Consider the following 23,091-nt stretch of genomic DNA (forward strand, 5'->3'; position numbering starts at 1 on the left):
AAATACCAAGGGTGTTCTGGTTCTTTTTTATGTTCGGTAAATCCCTATTATCAATGTGATGGTTATGGTAATCTCGACACATTGAACGGTATGTGTGGTGTGTATATTTTAATGGCCAATTTAACTGTTCAGGCTACATTAAAATGACAATCATTGGGGGGCTTTTGGCCTCAATACTCATTAAAGTAAAGCACTCCTATTTGATAGGTTCCAGATTAAATCTCTGCAATTAAATGGTTGCCAGAGAATAATAATCACACGATGTGCCATGCATACCTTTTGAAGGGGACAATAAACATTGTTTACGATGTGATCCTAATGGTGCAGATGATCACATGTCGAAGTTGATCGGACAAATAATACATTATTCAACTGTATGTCAGCTCATGCTTATTCAAATGGAAATACAAGTCAAGCTAACTTTGTTTTTTCAAAAATCAAGTGGTTTGTAGCACTACTCAGCTCTAGACACAACATTGACTTTCGATTTAAAGCTTTCGTGACTGCAGGGATTCATCTTCTTGGTTCTTTCGGTAAAGTCACCACGTAGAAGGGAAGTAATAAAATAATAAAAATAAAACATAATAAAATTATTCTCACGACGTTTCGGCCACAACGCAAGCAGCCGTCCTCAGGTCCGTCGCCTCGACGGACCTGGTTTTCACCTGAGGACGGCTGCTTGCGTTGTGGCCGAAACGTCGTGAGAATAATTTTATTATGTTTTATTTTTATTATTTTATTACTTCCCTTCTACGTGGTGACTTTACCGAAAGAACCAAGAAGACAACATTGACTGTTAAGGAAAGTGGTGGGATGAGCCAGGACATGGATCTAGAAGTGATGATGGCCAATGGCTGCAACTGGTGACGCCATGGCAGTCTAACGAGCGTACGACCACCATGGGGGGATGGAATGATGACATCATCTCAAGGTACAGAAGCGAGAATTATTCTAGCATGGCAATATTGTGGGGGATACATCTGGGGTGGGGTGATGATATGAACTGAGGCATATTAGTAAAAAAAAAATTGTTGGCGCTGCAAAACAGACATGCCTAAAATCTAAATGCTTCACTTCCATTGCTTATATCGGTGGGTCCTATGTGTACCTTAGAGCCAGATTAACTTGTATTAGAAAATTGTAATATTATACATTATTTTCTTGAATAACATTCTGGTCTCCCCGACAAAATGGACGTGGCACACCAACATAGGGGAGACGACTGCCCAGCAACAGGGCTGCCTGAATGTTGTTGATTTTTGATGAAGTGGCATTTGTAAGCATTTTTTAGTTTATTTATTTATATGCTTTCATAAATTGAGCAAGGCTATGAGTATCCTTTGACTATGACGTCACTTGTAACACAGTAATTTGTGTAAAGTTGAAAAATATACATTTTGCATATAAGCTCAGGCCATGTCTATTGGAACAAGCCACACATTATCAAAAGCGATTATCAAAAACACAAATCGAACAAGCTCTTCCTTTCCCTAAACTTGTTTGAACCGAACGTTATTTTAAGCAACATTGCGTCAACACCTCAAATAAAATGCTGCAAAATCAGACCGAACTTCCTACGAGCCTTTGATTAGAAATTACAGAAACAGATTGTGTTTTGTGGCAGCCTGGCAGGCGCTGCGTGCATTTCACCACCGGGTGTCTGGAAACTGGCAGCAGAAACTGTAATTTCATCGCTGGCTTAATATTGTACAGTGTCAATTTACACGCCACGTGTACAGGAACGCACAGCTCACCGTGTGTGTTATCATGGCGTGAAAGCATAAAAGAGCTCCGTGGCAGGTTTTAAATTGGGCACTAAAGTACAGAAAATATACTACCACTGCTCAGTATCTGTACATAGAACATGTCGGTATAGAATTTGAGCCGAGTACTCAGTATTAATTACTTGTTTAATCAATCGTGTGTGCGAATGTATGATAATGTTCGCGTGCGTGGGTTGTGTGGAGGGAGACTGTGTGAGAGAAGAGAAAGAATGAGTAGCAGTGCCATAGTCAATTGCACACTGCACTGTGATCCCAATGATCCAGATTCAATTCCTCTCTATGCACGTCAACAGTGGCAAGTGGTACCTGGACCTGAATAAATACTGTTAAGCAGACAATACTCACATATTCCTTGGGTCTTTTGGTAAAGTCACGTAAATAGGTACAAAGAAAATCCCAAAATAACAAAAAACTACGACCTTTCGATCGCAACACAAGCGGTCGTCATCAGGAAGACCCAAAGAATATGAATTCCTGCAGTCACGAAAGTTTTAAGTCCAAATACTCACAAACTTGTCCCTCCATATATACCTATTCTATCAGTCACATCGCTATTGGTTCACACATACATAAACTCAGCCTTGAACACCAGGTGAACACTTGCATGGAAAGACACAGGGGGCACACAAACCTTAGCAGCTGCTTGCCAATAGCATATTTCCCGTGAGGATATTATTCCTCTGTATGTACGTATGTTGAACTTCTTTCGTACCGTACGTAGACAACAAACTAAACGCATAATGGAGTTCTAAAGAAATTAGTTTTAAAACTAGATTTCAAAGTGCATAGCTCCAGTGGCTTCTTAACATCGGAAGGAAGAGCGTTCCAGATGGCCGCAAAAGCGCACTTGAACGCGCGTGTGATGCAGGGGCCGTCTTTGTCCGATGGCTAGCCAAAATTCCTTTGTTTCATGAGGGTGTATATTCTATATTAACTTTTTAAATTGTTTTTAAGTCTCATCTTAATTGAGGAATTAAATTCCGAGAATGTTTGACCACTCCAATTACGTACACACTATGCATATGCTGTACGAAACGTACGTAATGTCACCACGGACAACACATCTACTGGGAATACGGTAAAGTATTTCATATTTTTGTCGCCAGCTCTTGTAATGAGTTCAAGTGAGAGCACACAGGTTTTTGCTGGAGCTGTTCTGTAAACAGTAGCCAGCCGGAACGTGACAGAATGTGCACTTAAGCAGGGTGTCGTACAGAAGGGAGGGTTGGCGACAGGAGGGCTCCTGCCATCCTCCTGGAAAGAGCCCTCAAGCCCAACGAAGACCTGACACGCGCTTGCCCTCACGTACCCACGAATGGCATTTTAAGTAACAAATGGCATCCGATGTAATTTAGTTAACGAAGCCACTAATAGCATTTGATCATCCTCCCTACCAACCTTAATATGCCTTCGCTAATATTAATACACTATTGTTGGTACTGAAATTTAATCCTCGAAAAGGTAACAATGTTTGAATGTACACTTCGAACTAAATCGTTTGTAGTTATTTTTGTATTACTTTAGTATAAATACATGTTAATTTTGATTCAAATGTTGTTCTTTTCTGACTTTGTGAACGAAAAGACACAAATTCGCCTGTTTTCTCAATGAAAATAGGTACATTTAAAAGTATCACTATCCTGGTCACAAAAGCAAAGTTTGTGGGGAATAATAGGCATTTTCTGTACTTTTGAGGCATAAGAAATTCGAAAATAACACTTACTACCCAGGAACAAAAACAATTTTTGTTCCACAGTGTAAGCAAGTCACTGCCTGAAAGTGCATGTTATTTTTTAATCACGATTGCGGAGCAGAGGCCCCAAAGGCCAACAATGCCAAGTAGTCAACAACAAACAGCACGTCTAAAGCTTTAATAGATGAGAGTTAATACATTTCTTTGAGCAAGGTTGTAAGAACTTGGGGAAACATGATGGGCAAGGAATTCCAAAGTCAAGCAGCGAGAGCAAAGAAGCAAAAAGAGAAGTGTCGTGACCTGCAGTGTAGGCGATTGAGCACAGTATGAATGAGGTGCAACACAACAGTCAGTCTGGTAAGAAATCAACAAGCAAAGTTCATGGGAAAAATAATCATGGTAGCAGCGATAGAAAAGCAATGAGGAGGCGCCTGTCCACTGGTTAGCGTGTTACTGGAGTGAATCGGCAAGTGCCGGAACCATAAATCACTCCGACTGCTTCACGTTGCATTTTCTATCAAATGCAGCACGTAGGCGCAGGACACTCAACCCCAGATATATCCAGTGATCCAACTTGTGTTTTGATGTGAAAATTGGCCAATTTGTACATGTAGCCGAGTGGTTATGATAGTAACACAGAGAAAACACACGGCGTGGTCCATTTTAGTCTTGACATATTCATGGTGTCAAAAAACATAAGCAATACTTTAACATCGAATGTATTCACACCTGTAAGTACAACATTTTGGTTCCATTATTGCAGTAAGTTGAGTGGGGGGAAAAAAAAATCTAACAATTAGGCATGACCTCAAGGCACGAGCATTTTCCTATTATCAGGGAAGCGAACACAAAAGTGCGTTTCAGAAAGGGAGAAAAAAAGAGGTTAACATGGAGTACGGGCCAGCAACAGCAATGCAATCTTCTGAGAACTTGCTAAAAATATCTGGTTAACAACACATAATACTGGATATTTTCTAGGCAATTACCTAGCTTTAAAATATCCCCGAGGTTACGATGGTTGAGTGCTCCGTTGCGTGACAATTTGCACACTGAATGAGAACCACTGTGTTTTGTTCTCTTTATAATAATGTTACCAGAGTGGCTGGTTGATCAACATTCAGCCTCTTCCACACTCCGAGTGCTGTTTGTGCGACATGGATCTGAACTCTTTCGCGTGGTATAGAGGAGGTTGTGTGTTCGTGGCTTCGATTCCCAATCCTGACGTCTGTATATTTGGTGTTTGCATGTTCTCCCTATGGTTGCATGGGTGTTTTTTTACGGGTCCTCGAGTTTTTCCCTCCACATTTTGAATCATGCGTTTAGAACAGTTGGCTGCTTCAAATTTCCACGTGACAAACGACTTCGTTGAGCTATCATTTATGGCCAGGTCGCTTCTGAAAAAGAGCTTCATAGCTCAGTGGGACTTATTTGGTAAAATAAAAAATATAGTTCATAGTTTTATCATATACAAGTGGACATTGTCTGCCTCCACATGACATCCCTCCATATGCACTTGTCAAACTGAGCGGATGTGGCATGCTTTGACATTTTTGCAGGCTGACACCTCAACAGGGAAGTTGAAGAACTCCACCACCAATGTCAATGTTATTTTATAATTTACCGTTTCGTGTTTAACGAGGCAATTCTAAACGTGAGACAGAGTACATCGCAGATAAGCTTAATTAAGGATAACAGTGAAAAAGTATAGACTAAATTCAACATGAAATGTGCACCATCCCATTGCTAATGTAAAACACTGCGAATAATTAATGTCAGTGATGAAAAACGTGTTTTTCATGTTTATACTTATTAACTAATCACACATATATAGCAATTACATTGCAAAGCATCTAGTTGTAGATACTGTGCAAAACATTTCCATTCTGTCTCTCCAAGTTACAGCAGGGTCCACATCATATTGGCAAATGACTCGCAACGACAAAGCACACGGATTCACCTGCAATCATTCAAGTGTCTATTTTGATAGAGCCTATGTGCTTTGCTTTCAATAAACATGTTTTGAATGTCTTTTAAAAAAAACTGAATTAGAAAATGATTTGATATCAAGGGACAGGGAATTACAAAAATTCGTATTCGTAAAAGGAATGTGGAGCCAAGATCTTTAATCTTCGAGTGAGACACTTCATGACACACACGATGTGATGATTACTAAGGCACAGCAGGTTAGTAATGACAGAAAGTTTCACTTTAATAATTAAGAGTTGCACCATGCCAGATGCTAAAGGAAAACAAAGAATGCTGGACCCCATGATTAGTGACAATAAGCCGATTGTGGAAGTGAGCGCAATGTGTGGTGGCATGTCTGAACTCAGTGACACCCTCAATGGAGGCTTAAAAAAACCCAACAGTAACATGGGTAATCCTACTGAAACCCCATGAACTGAGCAACTTCATGCAAATACTTTGGTGTGATGTATACAATGTCTCATAAATAATATAGTTCAGCAACTTCCATTTGTAATCTACTTTGATCTTTGTAAAGCCTTTGTGGTAACAAGTGGTGTGATGCTAGCATTGTTCTGTGATATATATAGCCCATTCTAAGTATCATATGTTCTGTAGGAAACAAATGAAGTAATGTTTTGTGCAGAGTTGTTGTTCACGATCCATACGGCCCAACAAAACGTCTTGCATTATTTGTATTGAAGGACAGACTAGTTGATTGATGAATAAGGGGCTTGTATGATTCACAGATGTATAGATTAGACCGAGCTGTTGATACTTCATGACGTAACAATTTTGTCAATATGGAATGTACCAATGTTAAAATGCAATGTCTGAAGCTCTAAAAGCTAAAATTACAAGATGACTATAGAAAAAAAAAAATCACTCCATTCAATAACCAAAGACGTAATTCCTCACAATCTGGGTCACAATGTATATTCATACTGAAATGATGGATGTGTTATTGGATTACTGGATAGAAGGATGGACAGGATGGCTTCTAAAATAAATAATAAGTGGTTGAAGACAGGTGAATGGACGTAAACGTGTCTCGGACATGTCAGAATAAGAATCATATTTATTTATATTGGAAGAATCCCATGAGCTGCAAAGCTCTTTTTTCACAGACACATGGATGAACAGCTGAAAGGATGGATAGGTGAAAGGATAGAACAATAAATGAATGGAGAGACAGATGGATGGATGTGGAGAGAGAGGTATTTGTTTTTGTTTACATTGGTGCACAGAGGGAGGCCGTACCGGGTGGTTGACCTTGGGGTGGTCCTTGTGCTTCTGCTTCATGTCAAGGAAGCGCTTCTCCTCCTCCTGCCGCCGCTCCTCATCCAGCGTCTTCAGAAACTCGCGGCGCTCATGCTCCTTGAGCATCTCGTAGCGCTTGAACTCCTCGTGCCGTGCCGCGTCGTAGTTTTCCAAATCCTTCGTTGCCTGGCAGGGGTCAGGGGTCGTTCGTTGGGGAGCAGGTATGAATTACATGTACAGTTACTTGTTTGCTAAGACAATGCTTTCATCAACACCGTTTTTTATTCATTATTTTAATGAGCCAAATTATCTATTCAGAGCTATCGCATCATCCAGTGCATCAGAGAATGACCCGTAGAAGCAGAACTGACAGAAGGTATTTTGAGATCCCTAAAACTGACATTTTTAATCCTCACGTTTGGGATACACTTTGCCACGCCACCTGATATGGAGAAATTCCCATCGCGTGACATTCAAACTGATATATTTTTTCATTCGCAGAACTGAAATTTATCCAAAGTATGTCAAAAGCCGTATGCAATTTGATATATTTTTCTGTACGGATATTTATGGCCAGGCTGAAAGCATCAAATCACTACACTTGACAACTCGGTTTAATCAAGAGTTGGTACAAATTTAAACATGAGCGTTGGGTATCCACCCAGGGCTTCAGCAGTACCGGCTCAAAGTGATCCGACCCCAAAAGCCACCCATCCATCTATGAGCACCACACTTTGGTAAGATTTTCCGTCGCTTGAAGCTGTCACTGAAAATGCACGACAGCCATATTTTTTACGGCCGCCATCCATTGTGCGTATGTGTTTACCTCACTTCTCCCATGCAAAAAGAACATCGCAGTCGCGCCAGGCTATAAATTATATGATTGCAATGATTACTAGAGCTCCATTGTGTTGAATAGCAGCTGCACCTGTGAAGAGGCTTATTTTTGGATCAATTTCTTTAAACATACACAAGCCTGCTTAAGTGACGTCAATCACCAGACAAATGAGGAAAAAAAACTACATTTTCCTCAGAGTTTTGGACAATGCCAGGGCTCTGTGGACCCTGCTTAAGCCAAAGAGGGGAAACAGACGGAGACATAAAACTGCCACAGGTTAGAATAGTCGCTGGGTGTGACTGGAAATATATTAAGAACGTGAACTTTAAAGTTGCTGATGGACACAGCAAAGTCAAAGAGTTAGGAAAATGGCAGGTTGACTCAGGAGTCAATATTTAAATACGCACACGTTTCCTGCATTTATAGACCATTCCTTCCCTGAGACCCTAAACAAACAATGTCTTAAAACTTGTGGCACATTGTAAAGGGACATAAGAATGCATACTTATGGGTGTCATTGAAGATACTGTAACAATTTTGTAGATCATCATAATAATTTGATCACGGTGCAGTAGTTTTGTGATTAGAAGTCACATTCTGTTCATTTATATTTTAGTTCCTGTGAACACAATACGAGGGATTCTGGGGGATATATGCACCATCGTTCGATGTCATCAAAGGCTTTAACAAGCTACAACAGCTGCACAATAGCACACATGTGTAGCCTGCATTACCAAAGACAACCATTCATAACTCCTCATGGATAAACCCAGGCAGCTGTTGACAGATGTCATCCTTATTTACTTAGTTCCATCAAGGTAGTACAATTAGGAGTGATCGGATAGCATGAAGTTCTCACAGTAAGCCTTAATAACCAAAGTTTTCCAGTCCTTACCCATTTAATACCCATATGTGTTGCCTTAATGAAAAAGTACTATGGGTACATCATTGTTAAACCCACAGCACATGCTATCCTTCAGAAGGAGATGTTCTGTCTGGTACTGTGTGGATATACAACATTCAATAAATTGTATGTGTGGGCAGGTTATGGCCTGATGTTCCTTTAAATAACTCCTTTGGACAGATACTCATGCTTAGCTTAACGAAAATGCTGAAAGAAAACAAACAATACATCTCCACGAGGGAGGTACACACAGCTCCTTTGTGGAGATGTACTGTTTGGAGAAATAATAAAATAATATTGTTTTCCACAGAGCTGCAACGTATTTGATAAGTATCTTGTGTTTGAAGACGTAAGACTTAAAAACCTCATTTAAAAAACTTTCAGAAGAAATGTATAAAAGGTATTTAAAAGGCCATAAATGAGAGGATTTTGAAAGTCTCAATTAATAAGCGTAATTTTTCCTTCAAATTACTGTAAATAATAAGGCATTTTACGCTAAAAACAAAATAATTCACCATCGAAAATAATTCCAGATCATCAAAGTAAACGTACACTTCACAAACAAACATCGCTCAAGTACATCAAAAGAACATCGGTCTTTGTGAACTTAAACTAAATAACTCTGCGGCGTGAAATAAGGCGTCAACCATAACAAACAACTGAAATGGGTCATGTTGCAATGAACCGAGTAAATGAAGCCAGATTGGCGGTGAAAAGCTAATTCTTTCAGCACACGAAGAAATGGAAATTTATCCCGATTTTAAAGGATCCAGCAACGCATAACTTCTGCTCAAGCATTAAAAAAAACATTCTCAACCACTTCAAACCGACTAAATGAACATTGGCCAAACACCAGTGACAAGCAGACAAATACACTATTAAGAACTATTTCTTAGAGGTTTATGTACAGATGCATTATTGCACTTTAAAAAAAATCCCCATATTAAAGCTATATTTATGTTTAAAAAAATCATGGGAATCTTTCAGTGACTGAGAGCACTTAAAAATAACTCCATAAATTATAGCATTGTAAAAGGAACATGCAATCTTCTGGATCATTGGAAAGCAACATGGCATGGGACTATCTGATTGTGTGTCTATTCGTGGAGGTCTGAGGGGGCCTCAAAGCCTCAGTAGGTACCAACTTAGATGTCCACCAACCTCAGTCGGACAGAAAACTCGATGTATTGATGGCTTTCGAGGCTTTCCTTAACGTTACGCTGCCAAAAAGACATGACCACTCTTGTACCCATCGCACATCTCCCTGCCCTCTGAGTTTCCAAATAAGCCGCCATGACTCTGACAGAATGATGAATCACTACCCAAATTCTTACATTAAAGTAGAGGAATCATGGTGTGCAATGTGCAGCCAATTTTTTGGTATTTGCTTTTGTGACCTTTCATTTTTTTAAGTGTGTTCATTTTTTGTATTTGCTTTTGTGACCTTTCATTTTTTAAAGTGTGTTATTTTTTTCCAGACCAACTTACACCGGCTTGTTACAAGACGTCTCATTCTCTGGAAAATACAGCTAAGTAATAATGGGAGAATCATCATTTCTCTAATTGGCAATGAAGTACAATTTAATGCATACACAATGTGCAGTTAAAGTAAGATAGAGAGTTGCATTCATTGCTCAGACATCGCCTGAAAGCCAGGAATCATTAATCTCTCTTTTGTAAGTTTAAACTAGGGGCTGTGTGACACAGTCAGTAGAGTCCAATACAGATCTCATCGACACATGCAATGCAACACTCGCTGAATAAGGAGCTATGAGCCCATTTCATGTGACAGCACTGGTATCCAGTTAGCATGTAACAATGATTTTATTCATTATTTAACATCGATTCTTATATGCACAATATGTGCATTGATTTGCGTATGTGAGAATTTATTCTGTACGATATTCATAAATCATATTCTATCTCTAAATGTATGCTAATGGGGAAAACCAAGATGTGCAAATATAAATTTTTTTAAAATTTTTTATAAGATTGAACCGTGATAAAAAAGTATTAATTCTTGAATCCAAAAGCGATTCTAAATCGTGACAATCCAATGAATCCCTGAGCAGCGCAGAGATTCATTACATGCCTAGAATCCAGTACACATCTAGACTTGGCTGCAGACTGTTGGCATGTTAAAGGTTGAATGCCACAGTGAATGTGTGCTACGAAGTAGTAAATAGCATGCAGTGGTGTGGGGCATACGGTCTTGATGAGCTTTTCCAGGTCCTGAGGCTCGAAGCTGTGTGGGTTGTTGTGGTCCAGATGCTCAAACTGCTTCAGCAAAGACTGGTGATCCATACGCAGGTCTACGTTGCGGAAGAAACACAGCGGTGGGTTAATGTCAGAGCAATGGCATCAAAGGGGTAAGGTCAGCTCCACAATCCCTTGCCACTGCAGCAGAACGCCTGCCACTTTTCAAGGGGCATTTAGACTCCCCGCTGTCCATTTCCAGAGGGATTGAGAGAGCATGGTTTACCGGTACACTTTACCCCACCTCAAGAAATCAATCAATCCAGCTTATTGGCGAGACAAAGTTTGTGAATGAACAAGTCTCCCCAACATTTGAATTTACAAAAAAAAAATATTTTACCAGGAAAGGCCCATTTAACGATATAGCTTTATTTCAGAAGCGACCTGGTCACAAATGATAGCTCAACAAAGTGGCTTATCACGTGGAAATTTATAGCAGATAAATACTCTAAACACATGTTTCTAAATGTGGTGGGAAAAAGCAGAAGACCGGGAGAAAACTCCACGCACCCACGGGAAGAACACGCACACTCCAAATATACAGGCGTCAGAGTCGGGATCGAACACACAACCTCCTTTCTGCATACCAGGCGAGGGAGTTAACATCTCGCCACCGTACCCTGAATAACCAATTTAATAGTAATGCACTTTTATATATCTGATACTGTTAACTTAAACATGAATACAGTCATGTAAAAATGAAGGCGAGTAGGTTCACCATTTAGAAAGTCTGCTGGAGTGGATGGTCAGAGCATATACTCACCAATTATGCAGCCACAATGACCCGAATATAAAGTGGATGTTTTTCCCGACAGTTTTAATTCATGAGTCTCATGCACAGAATTAAAGTTTTGCAATATTTGTGTCTAATTTTAGGGAAAATTGAGTGAGGGAAAATTGAGTCCTGAATAGAGATTACTTTATTAGGTTTCTAGAACGGGGCCTTAGGAAACATACATAAATATTAACCGCATCTACAAAGGTTCTATTATTTTTCTTGAATTCATTGATGCTTTGTAAAAAGGGCATGAAGAAGGCCAGACGTTGACAGCTGCTCATGGCTAAATATATAACCCCATTTTAGTATTATATTAAAAACATTCCTCCCTACCTTCCTTGTATAAAAATGTTAGCATCCACTTTTGGTAAACAACTTTCACCAAATGAGATCAAGTGCCAATTTCAAGATTTAAATTACACGCTTTTCATCACACACTTGAGTAAACTTAAGCGGATATGCATTTCAAAAACCAATTTATAAATTTCAGAGAAGCAGGATTAACTCGCAACATAATACCTGAAAAATATTTACCTTCGATAAAAAAAAAAACATTACTTCAATTTAGGCGTAAACGTGTAAATGAACCCAGAAAAATAAACTTGTGTTTCCCCAAATAAAAATTTCTACGACAAAATTTCATCAGAGCAGTTATACCAATCAAATGTTTGTGCTTGCATAAAATAGCCAAATATAATTAACTTTTGAAGCCAAAAGGGTATTATTTGTTGCCACGTCAGAATTTTTGTAGGTGGTGACTTTCTTTGTATGAATTTTTCCAATACCCCATGTGACTGCTGAACCAAAAGAGCCGCATTTGAATTAATGAAATTCTCTCTCGATGCTTCAGCCAATGTTCACATAAGCATCACCTGGGATTCTATGATGTTTACTCAATAATGCACAATGTCTGAAAGAGCTCAAACTCTACACAGCTACTTTGGCTGAATATTCAGACGTGGTATTTGGAGAGTGAAGATAAAATGAGAGAGCCAAGCTTTAACATATGGCAGACATACCACTTCAAAAATCACAATTAAAATGTAACATCAATGTAGTACACCGTTTATAAACAGAAATGGTCAGGATTGGCCTGTGAACGTGATCTGGATTAAGTTTAACACCATAGCTCACCGCCTATTGTATTTCCCCATGTGTGAATTATGCATTCATAATCAACGTTTTTGGGTTAACCTGAATTATGCATATTGTAGTAAGTTGAGAGGCAGCTAACGTTTGGTTGGTTAAAAGTGTGGGTATCTCTACCACTCTCAGCTGAGAATGCAAGCGAAATCTCCCATGAGATTTCCCATGAGATTTAGCTCAAACTGAACTATTACCTTTATATATTTACCTAATACATCACTAGTTTACATTATTGGCACTATGTGCAGGCATTTATATGTCCATCCCATTCATAAATCCTCTGCTGGATGATGGCCTCCCCACGACATGAGAGTCATGGGAGTATTTTACCATACATGACCATTCTGGTCACTGTGAGTTGAAGACAGGGGACGCATATGTTGGCGCAAAGTACAGTACAACAATGCATTGTGCTGCAATTCCCACTGTGGACAATGCAGGCCCACAGCAGCTGACAACATTAATTTTGAAGACTATGACCAAATCACCCAGAATGCAATAGATTTCAGATACGAAGCAGGGCTGAGCCTGGATGACACTTGGTTATCTACTGTTCATAAAAAACGGCCAAGGCATATGATTAATGTATATGTGCCCATCTAGTCTGGAAAAATCTAAGCTAAAATCAAATCAAATTAACTATATGTATACATGGGAATTCTATAAAAAATAAATGTGCTGAATCAACTGCAGTGGTTCATGAAAGCATACAATTATGTCTGTGCAAGAAACACATCCTTTCTTTTCCATTCCTCTGTTGCAAATACAAAATGTTGGGGGGGAAAATACCTTGAAATTGTCTTTTTATATTAGATGAGGAATTGCAATATTGCATGATAAGTCGTTGTCTGCTAAAAGCAGGTCCTTGCTTATTTTTCGGAAAATAAATCATAAGAAATATAACTCTCAAATTATTCGAAGTACAACCCTTTTATGATATTACCGCATGGCATTCATGACATGCATGACCTGGCTTCAAAAGCCACACATGCACCATTGCTTAAAAGCAAAGCAAGCAAGGACCAACACCTCCCCCAAGGCAAACAAGTCACTGTGGCCGGGAACAGGCTGTGATGGATATCCCTAACAAATGTGCGGCCAATGACAACAGTGGCTAAGGATGAAGAATACTCATTGCCTTACATTTCCAAAATAACTTAATTTAGAATATCAGTAACCTCCAGAGATCACACCCACCCTTTGCTTCGTAGAAAAGTGCCTTTTTATAAATAAGCAAAACAAGTGACCGAACAGCCCGTCTCGACGACCTTGTTGATTGAGATAACAAGGCTTTATTGTACTCATACCAAAACCTGAATTTGACGGGCTTGATGAAATAAACACATGATGTAAGTTATGCATCAATTACATGCAAGGGGATGAGTCATGGGTGCGGATCGTAGACGTTGCCTCTTGTTCTTCTGATAAATTCTCGGTCAGCACAACTTTAATTTTTAGAGACTTGAGATAACTAGTCTGACTTAATAGCCACTGCATGGCCATCCTATACTGCTGTCCGATAGTGTAGGCGTTCACTCACCCGATATCTATACATCGCAGAAATGGGTGATGCACTGACGCACTGAACAATCTCACATCATGCATTCCAAGGCAACACTGTGTTAACGAGAGCGCTCTACCGTTTGTGAATTCCTATTCCAAGTGAGTGCTCAACCTTTTGCCATGAGAATAAAGTGCTTGATTTTCTATGAAGCATCTAATTTACATTGTGGCATGCGAGCTATATGTAGAGACAATGGTAGTGTGGTTGTCAATGTAGCTAAGACTCACACACTTGCTTTTCAATTTGTGTACACCACAAAAGGGAATGTTTATGAGAACTAGTTGGACAGTTAGGCGATGAGCAGGTTGCATGGGGTGGGGGTAAACATGGGTACTTCCACATCTTCCAAGAAACCAGGCCATCGGGGAAGAGTAGGCCAAAGGGGCTCCCTTGAGCTCCTTGGAGTGAAAGCCCTTCAACAAACAGTGACACTAACCTTGCTCGGAATTCAAACATGCTTCATTTTGGATATCAGACCACGAGGGCAAGTATTCATTCTGATTTGACGGCATTGTCTCCTGTAATGCAAGGCTAATGCTACTATGCTAAACCTATACCCTCATATTCTTAGTCACGAAAGCTTCAAATCTAGAACTATACCCTCATTACAAGGTGCAATATGAAACGAACGTTATAATGAACAATCCATGTATGTTGAACTTCTTTGGCACCGTACGGAGCCAACTGTGCTAATTGGATGTGCGGGGGAAGGACAATAAACTAAACACAAAAAGCAGTTCTCAAGAAATAAATTTTCAATCTAGATTTAAAAGTGCATAGCTCCAGTGGTTTCCTAATATCGGAAGGAAGAATGTTCCAGATGACCGCAGAAGCACATCTGAAAGTGCATGATACAGTGACCATCTTTGTTCGATGGCTAGCCACAAGCCGCCGTGAGGATGAGTGGAGTTCGCGTGATGGTTTATGCTCCCTGACGAAATCAGCAAGGTATTGTAGTTCATTTGTGGAAAGCATTTTGTGTGTGCCCAGTGCGACCTTAGAGTGTATTCGTTCGTCAACCGGAAGCCAATGCGGCTCAGAGAGCACTGGATGGACATGGTCGCATCAACAATAATGACAATAAAGCACACCTTTGCCCTGTGCCGCATCCATCTTGGCCTTGATGAGCATGCGCAGACGAGCCACCTCCTGCCTCTTGAGCTCATCAAGCTTGGAGCGCACGTTGTGGCTGACAAAGTCCAGCTCCTTGCTCAGGCGTCCGTTCTGCTCACCACACACACAGCCAATATGAAGATATACCCCCTTTTTCCTCTGACACATCTAAGCCGAGCCAGTGTGGGTAAATTCACGGTAAGGGTGGTTTTCCACTGGTTATTTGCCGTGCCTAGCCAAAAACCAACCGTGACACGCTGGCCTCACAAGACGTCTGAATCTATCTTGGGGCCAAGTAAGGCCAGGGCAAATGACTAATTATATGTGACCTAAGTAAGTACACTATGAGGACACAGCATCACCACCTCATCTACATACGCCTCAAAGCATTAATTTTGTGTGATATGAGTGGGATGGTTTGGTTTGTGTCGTAGAAAAACCTGGCACCTCCTGAGCTAGCTTGGCCCTGGCGTGGTTGTAGAGTAGGAAAGAGATGACATCGTCTTATATCGTGTAGGGATAAGTACTGCTAGCGAGCGCCTTTTAAGACTGGCACAGTGCATAATATTCATTTAAGGATGAGTTTATCGAGGTTTAGATAAAATTTTATCGTGATGTGTGTGGCCAGTAATCAATCCCAGGTCACCGAGTTCCTAGTAGAGTAAGCGAAGAACTGCACTCCTGTTAAGAAAAACACATGTATCCGAATGCATTAACAACCACAAATAAACAGAACAAAGGCAAATATCCCACAGTTAGTAACATGGAATGTTGGTACAAGTGCTGCTATCAAGCACGAGTTTTGGCCAGTATGCCACAAACAAGGGTGGTGTAGTGAATACCTAGACTATATTTGTCTTAATGATGGTTACACACAACATGAGCTACCAATTAATTATAGGGTAAGTTGAGATTGCTATGATATGTTATCCCTAGTCAGGAATTGAACCATAGTTACTCGGTCATCACAAGTGTGGAACAGTGTATTCATTATTGTTTAACCACTGATTTTCATCCACCCTGCACACACTCCCTCAAAAGACAAAGATCCTCCATGTAGTCTTTATCAGACTGTTTGGGCAAGTGCAGTTAGCGAGCACCTGTGAAAGCCAGCACGGCACACGAGGAGCTGGGTGGCCAGCACCACACCTGGCTGCCTTTGTCTCCCTGTGGGAATGTTTATACTTTGCACGAGGTACTCACACACACGTACATGCACAGACAAACCTTCGGAAAACCTTATAAAAATAATCTATAAGTGCAATAAGTGCAATGTACAACATTTGAGTTCACTTTAGACGTTCTGTTCAATCATTAAATGCACCAGATAGCTTACTAAGACCATGTACACACATATGTTTATAGACTTAGTAATGGTGAAATAACCCAAGCTTTGTTGACTAATTTGCAAGAACAGGATTCAATGCATTTTACTATAAATTACAGATTTTCTGGAACCTTTAGATTATTTTAGGTCTAAAACGTGTCTGCCTTTATATTATATATAAAAAATAAAAGAGAGAAAAAAAAACATGGGAACAAAAATGCAAAACAAAATTAAACGTGAAAAAACTTTTTTGTGGAATGGAGGCTGTCAATTTTAATTCAAGCGTGCCAACTATGGGGATTGCCCTTAAAGGAAACAGCATCCTGGCAAATCTCCTGCAGGCATCCAACTGGGAACCCATCAAACGAGAGCGCTGTCACTTGCCACCTGCCGTGCCCCCATGAAAGGCTGGGCGCAGGCTATGAAATCGCGCTTTGTTACAGCGGCACGCAATCATAGACAGTTCCTGTATTGTGCTCATTACCCCATGGTGTCAGGGTGAGGAAGGGGAGGAAGGTCTGGGGTGAAACGAGAGTTTTAAATATCCTAATTGAAAAAATAAAACATATGCAGGAGGCGATGATCATGGTTTGAGGTTGTTTCCAGGAGACAAAGAGTATATTGTGGCTACAGGAGTGTGAAACTCTACACCATGTGCATGTTGTAAACATTTTGGAAGCGAATTTCTGAGCACATTCTGACAAGAATTGAAGAAACACGAACGCGATAACTAAACTGCCTTTCTATTTAAACATCATTCAATAGCAAACTTGTTCATGTCTTCTCGTATGGTATTAACACTAAACCATTTAAAACATATTTCAAAGATAACATTTTAATATAAAACAAGTCAATACAATTAAATATGAGCATGCAAGAATTTAAAGATAATACATGAAAAAAATATTCGCTATTGCTCACAAAGCTTAACATATAAAACATGGATCGGCATTATTCCCCATTCAAACACAACTAAAGATGAAATCTTAATTTCAATTGTTGAAAAAGTGTCAACATTAGCAATATTGTCAAGTTTGGAACAATTAATCCAAATTGAAAAGGAAGTGTGCTGTACTAACGTCACAGCAAATATTTTCGACAAAAGAGTATGCTGACTTAACCAAAGCAAAATAATGATATTTTAAACAACTCCATTGCGCGCAAATTGTGCAAGCACCTGCAGTCAATCAATGGTTACGTCAATTGAGCCACAACCCAACGTCTTTGAAAAGTCAATCAAGTTCAATATGACAGGTTGCCCAGAAATAATGGGGCACGTTTACGCAAGGCTGAGGAGCTGCTGTCGGATCAAGAACGTACCGACGTTGTTTTTGTGTCAGCATCATCGTATGCCATCACAACTGCCACCAAGAACGTACAGACGTTGTTTTTGTATCAGCATCATCGTATGCCATCACAACTGCCACCAAGAACGTACAGACGTTGTTTTTGTATCAGCATCATCGTATGCCATCACAACTGCCACCAAGAACGTACAGACGTTGTTTTTGTGTCAGCATCATCGTATGCCATTACAACTGCCACCAAAACAAAAACTGCATTTCTCCATTTGGCCCTCCTTTGAATCCGTTCCCCTTCCGATGACATACATGTACATCATTATAACTGAATCGAACCAAAATAACTTTATCGGTACGTCTTCAAGTCGGAAGACGTTACCGAGGCTCCCACAAGGCCATGCGGGAGGGCGTGTGGCACAGTTTGGCGCCAGCTATCATAGAGTGCGGTCGTGTCGCTACAGTTCTCTGCAGTGATTAGAATATCTTTAAAAACAACGGTCCTACGCCTCTCTAAATAAAATTAACGGTGAACCGCTTGTGCGATCCGAGATTCGGCGGTCAACAGGACCCACCCTGCAACTTGCAGACGTCTCGGTACGGAAAAGGGTTAATAAACTCGAACCATTCATTTTAATTGCTCTGCCCCTCTTCCTCCCTCACGAAACAATCATCATCAAAATCATCAATTCTCATTTCAACCCTAAAAGGAGATCTTCCTGTGCGAAAGTCTCCAAGGCGGTTCAGCGGCAATCCCTCTCACTTTCAAACGTGGCCCGAGTTAAGTGCTTCACCTCCCCCCTTTGATCATTTGTCGTCTCACTCAGTTGACTTTCTCACCACTTGTTTTGCCCATCAATGTTTGTCCTGTCAAGCTTAGTGTCCTGCCTTCATGTTACAATGTTGCTTGTTCTCCTATGTATGTGTCGCTCTTTTATTCATTTCCAAGTTGTTATATACACATGCAGCTTTCACAGCTAACAGTGTTTTTTTTCTTCTTAATATACCAACGTCCTCCTCTTAACATTTTTTTCAGCGTTCAAATAGAGAAGTAAAAAAAAATCTGTCTAAAATGTTTGTATCTGCAAGCTCCTCGAGGCATTCTCACATTACCTTTCCCCAAGGTCACGGCTAATCCTCTAACCTAATGAAACCTGGAATTCCATTCTTGGCTGCCAGCAAGTCGATCATACCATCACATCATCCAAATCCATTCATTTGGCTCTGGGAGCCGGGCAAGGAATTAGATGCCCCTGCGGAGCGCTTACAAATGAGCAGGTCCCGTGTGATGTCAGCCGCGCAGGGCCTGTCTGGATGCACTCTCCTACTGCCACCAATGCTGTGCATAGGCATCGTTGGTTTCAGGCTCTTTAATACCCCCCCCTTAGGCATGCCAGCAGATTGTCGCGAGACATTAGTCATGCCTCTCTGGCCGAAGATGACAATGAACTTTGGGTAACCGAGCATTAACACAAAGGCAGGGGGTGGGGGGACATGCTAGGGCATGGTTTGTTTGAAGAAGGCAGCGGTCATTTAAGGACCTAAATGTTAAACAATCAAACCAGGTTTAGTATTCCAATACTATTCATCTCTCTTTAGGCACTGAAGTAATTAGGTTAAAAATAAGTTGTTACTCAGCGGCAATGTGTTGAAATGCCCACTTTGGATTACGTTGAATTAATTACGCCTTTTTCAGAAGGGCAAACGTAAAAAAATGTATTTTATAAATGTACAATAACCTGCAAAGGCAACACTGCTCTGAAACCTAAAACTGAATTTTGGCAGCATGACATTAATAACTTTGGTAACTTTCCTCTACCTACTCTGCTCCAATATAATTCAACAGACGCATGCGCTAGAATGACAATGGTATAGTTGCCTCTAATTGTTTAATACGTTTGTTGAGATAAACACTGTTAGCGAGCACCTATTATGCACGACAACTGATACGGTGGCAATGGTCCAAGGCCAAGGTTGGCCACCATCGAGTACAAATAACGTGTGTTGCTATATGTTAGGTCAAAAGGTGCAAAGGGGAATATAATTATAATAATTATATTTAATTTGAGGTTAATCAGTCTAAGAAACTACAGCTGAAGTACAATAAAACGAATATCTTCAATGCATCTTAATTAAGGTACCTATACTGAACAATCTACATAATAAACTCACAAAGTAATAACCTACCTTTATGAGTCATTAAAGTGCCATCTTAAATGTAAAGACAAGACAACGAGTGTGCTGATGTTAGAGATGACAATGCTAGTATGTACCGGCACATGTGTGGACCAGTACCAGCAATCCGCACGTCCTTGGGACGCAACTGTCCGTCCACCCATCCCTCCCTCCCTCCACGATGTCCCTACCTCCCCATCCCAGGGTGCCCCGCTCTCACATGTGACAACCCCCAGGGTGCCCCCTACCCGCATATTCCCCCACACCCCCCCACCCCCACCGTCTTTACGCTGGGCGGCGTATGACCTCTAGCCAGAACGTGAGCTGGCTGGCGTGAGGTCAACCAGGCAATCAGCCAGCAAAACGTTGTTTGTAACAGTATGAAGAATGCATAATTCATTTCAAAAGACTATTCTCAAACCTTTTCAACTACTGCTCCAAAATATAAACGAACTTGTATTATTTTGTCACGGTTATATTTGTGCTTCTCCTAGTTCCACTCGAATGGTGCCTATCATGGAATAAACGTTCAGTATATCAATATGACACAACCCGAAGACAAATATGCCGAGGTAACATACCAAAAAAAACAGAATGCATCAAATGCAATTTTTGTAATTTCAGGTGAGACAATGGCAAGAGGGACAGGTCAGTTGTGTTACTGGGGAGAGCACCTCTTTAAAGTGAATACAAACCACCACAGCTCTTACAACCAAAAGAAAACTGAATAAATACGGCAGGAATAATCTTTAGTAATATGTGGAAGGGCATCAATTGTTGTGAATGAGCTGAGTGATCTGCAAATTAGGACTGGAGCTTCTGAAACAAAAGTGGCGATTAGGAATTTGACATGAAAGAGGCGGATGAGCTGAAAATAAGATTAGTGATGAAAACAAACGTGACAGGGCCAGCAGCCCTCCGAGATTACGCATCGGATATACAAAGCCTTCTCTCACATGCGGTCCAAAAGCAAAACCCAGGAGTTCATAAGACACAAGATTCAGGCAAAGATTTTAACTTTTGAGAAATGCAAGCATACATTTAGACAATGTAGTTATTATGTGTGGTTTGTGGAGGTTACACATGAGAGCTTGAGATAATTAAGAGGTTCATTTCCAAAAACAAGAACCCTTTTTTACTGCAATCGGGAGCAAAGAAAGATCTCGGTATACTGGCCGATTGGCCTTTTTCAGATATATCTCTAAAGAGGTGTGTCTCTCACGTGTAAAGGGTAACGAAAGGGATTTCTATGAAGTTCTTATCACCTTTAGCCATTCCTTAGAGAATAAAGAATGCCAGGTGGCTGAAATGTCACCCTTCATCTCAGAGACTGTGGAAAATACCTGTCATTATTTTTAATTAACAGTGTGTTAAGTTCACTGAAGCTTAAACCATATAAAACTAAATAACACTGTGTTGGTGAGGATTCGTGTACTGAATCGTATTTGGAGATTTGTGACAATTAAGTTCACTATTCTCACTTTAGGTTTAAAATGCATGATAAACCAGATAAGCGCATGTGTTTTAAAACAGAGAAAAGGGTCATCTTTACCATAATTCTCAAGTGAACCCATAATGATATGGGCTTAAAGTTTAAGTGGCAACATATTTTCCTTCACAAGATAATGAGCTTAATATTTTTCATAAGAAAAAAAAAGGAGCCATGGTGACGAGATGTAAACTACTTCGCTTGGTATACAGGAGGTCGTGGGATCGATCCTGATCCTGACGCCTGTATATTTGGAGTTTGCATGTTCTCTCTCCCCATGGTCACATCGATTTTCCTCCGGGACCTCAGGTTTTTGAATCTCAGGTGTCTATAGTAAGATCCTTAACAGAATAATACCAACTTGAAACCGCACACAAAAATAGAAACAAAAATGTGTGTAAGAAATGGTGGCTTGGTGGTCAGGCGTTTCAAACATTTTCGACTGGGTTCAGGTTTTGCTGGTTTGATGATGTGTATTTCCTAAAATATACTGTAATCAAATTGGCACAGGGTTAGAAAATATAGGGGGAATGCATTAACATTCTGGCTTTACCCACTCGGGCAGGTCAGTGTGTGCAGGCATTGCAGTCAAATTAGTAATCATATTTGCAATCACTCCATTACTTCTTCCCAATTGCTGAGCAGTCTGCTATGCCAAGGTAATGTTTGGGGCACAAACGGTCCAAAAGTGCAGGTGTGGGTATCACAAGCAGCCCCCACATATATCAAGTAACTCCTTAAACATTTAGATCATGCACTTATAAAGCTGATGCCAGATTTAATACATCTGCTTCCCAACAGTTGCACTCCATCACACTCCCACCCGACACAGTGCAAGCACTGCCGATCGTACCTTTCAGCCAATGGCTTGTACTTGATATCAAGTTAGAGAGCAGTTCAGAGTAACTCCCCAGATGGCAGATGTGACATCCTAAAAAGGCTTTGCGAAGCTGTTTAATATTGAGCAATATCCAAATAGATGTGTATACATTTACGTTCGTTTTCCCTGCGTAGGATTAATGTGTAAATGTATGTACGTTTGTATATGTCATCTTATAGAGGGATTATACTTTAATTTGTACACAGGACAATGCAGCGTATTTCTGTAGTTAGTATTACCAGACCATCAAATAGGGGTGGCCACTACTTTTTATGCACTTACAAGCATCTCGTGAACACAAATTCCCTATTCAGTGCGGCACTTTGCACACTGATTTTGGGAAACCTATTTTGGAGCGCCTTTGGAAAAAAGTTTGGTGGTGCTGTTTGAGGTTGCAACATTTTAACGACAAAAACCGGTAGCTCAAGGCAGACATACTAAATATATAGTTTCCCAAGCCAAACACTTGCCAGAAAATGCTGCCCTCAAATTGTTTAAGTGACTTGGATGAGCCTGCCACATTCCTTCAAGCCCACTGATGAGAACGGAAAGGCCACTGGGATAGGTCAAGGCAGGGGCTGCCACTGTGGGATAACGTGCCCAAATGTTCACAGCGTTTCA

General features: G+C 40.4%; 1 protein-coding gene across 7 annotated transcripts in view; it reads right to left on the reverse strand.

Annotated features, from left to right (window-relative positions):
• The window catches only part of LOC144720233 (nucleobindin-2-like), a 108,035-nt gene that overhangs the window by 69,237 nt on the left and 15,707 nt on the right, over nucleotides 1-23,091 (reverse strand). For all 7 annotated transcript variants that reach the window (XM_078596785.1, XM_078596784.1, XM_078596786.1 and 4 more), the window contains exons 4-6: nucleotides 15,280-15,412; nucleotides 10,653-10,756; nucleotides 6,703-6,888 (exon numbers count right to left, since the gene is read on the reverse strand). In XM_078596785.1, the coding sequence (XP_078452911.1) occupies nucleotides 6,703-6,888; nucleotides 10,653-10,756; nucleotides 15,280-15,412 (423 nt within the window). The remainder of the gene's footprint in view (nucleotides 1-6,702; nucleotides 6,889-10,652; nucleotides 10,757-15,279; nucleotides 15,413-23,091) is intronic.

This window comes from Lampetra planeri, chromosome 8, assembly GCF_965212315.1.
Source record: "Lampetra planeri chromosome 8, kcLamPlan1.2.h2, whole genome shotgun sequence".
NCBI classification, from domain to species: domain Eukaryota; kingdom Metazoa; phylum Chordata; class Hyperoartia; order Petromyzontiformes; family Petromyzontidae; genus Lampetra; species Lampetra planeri.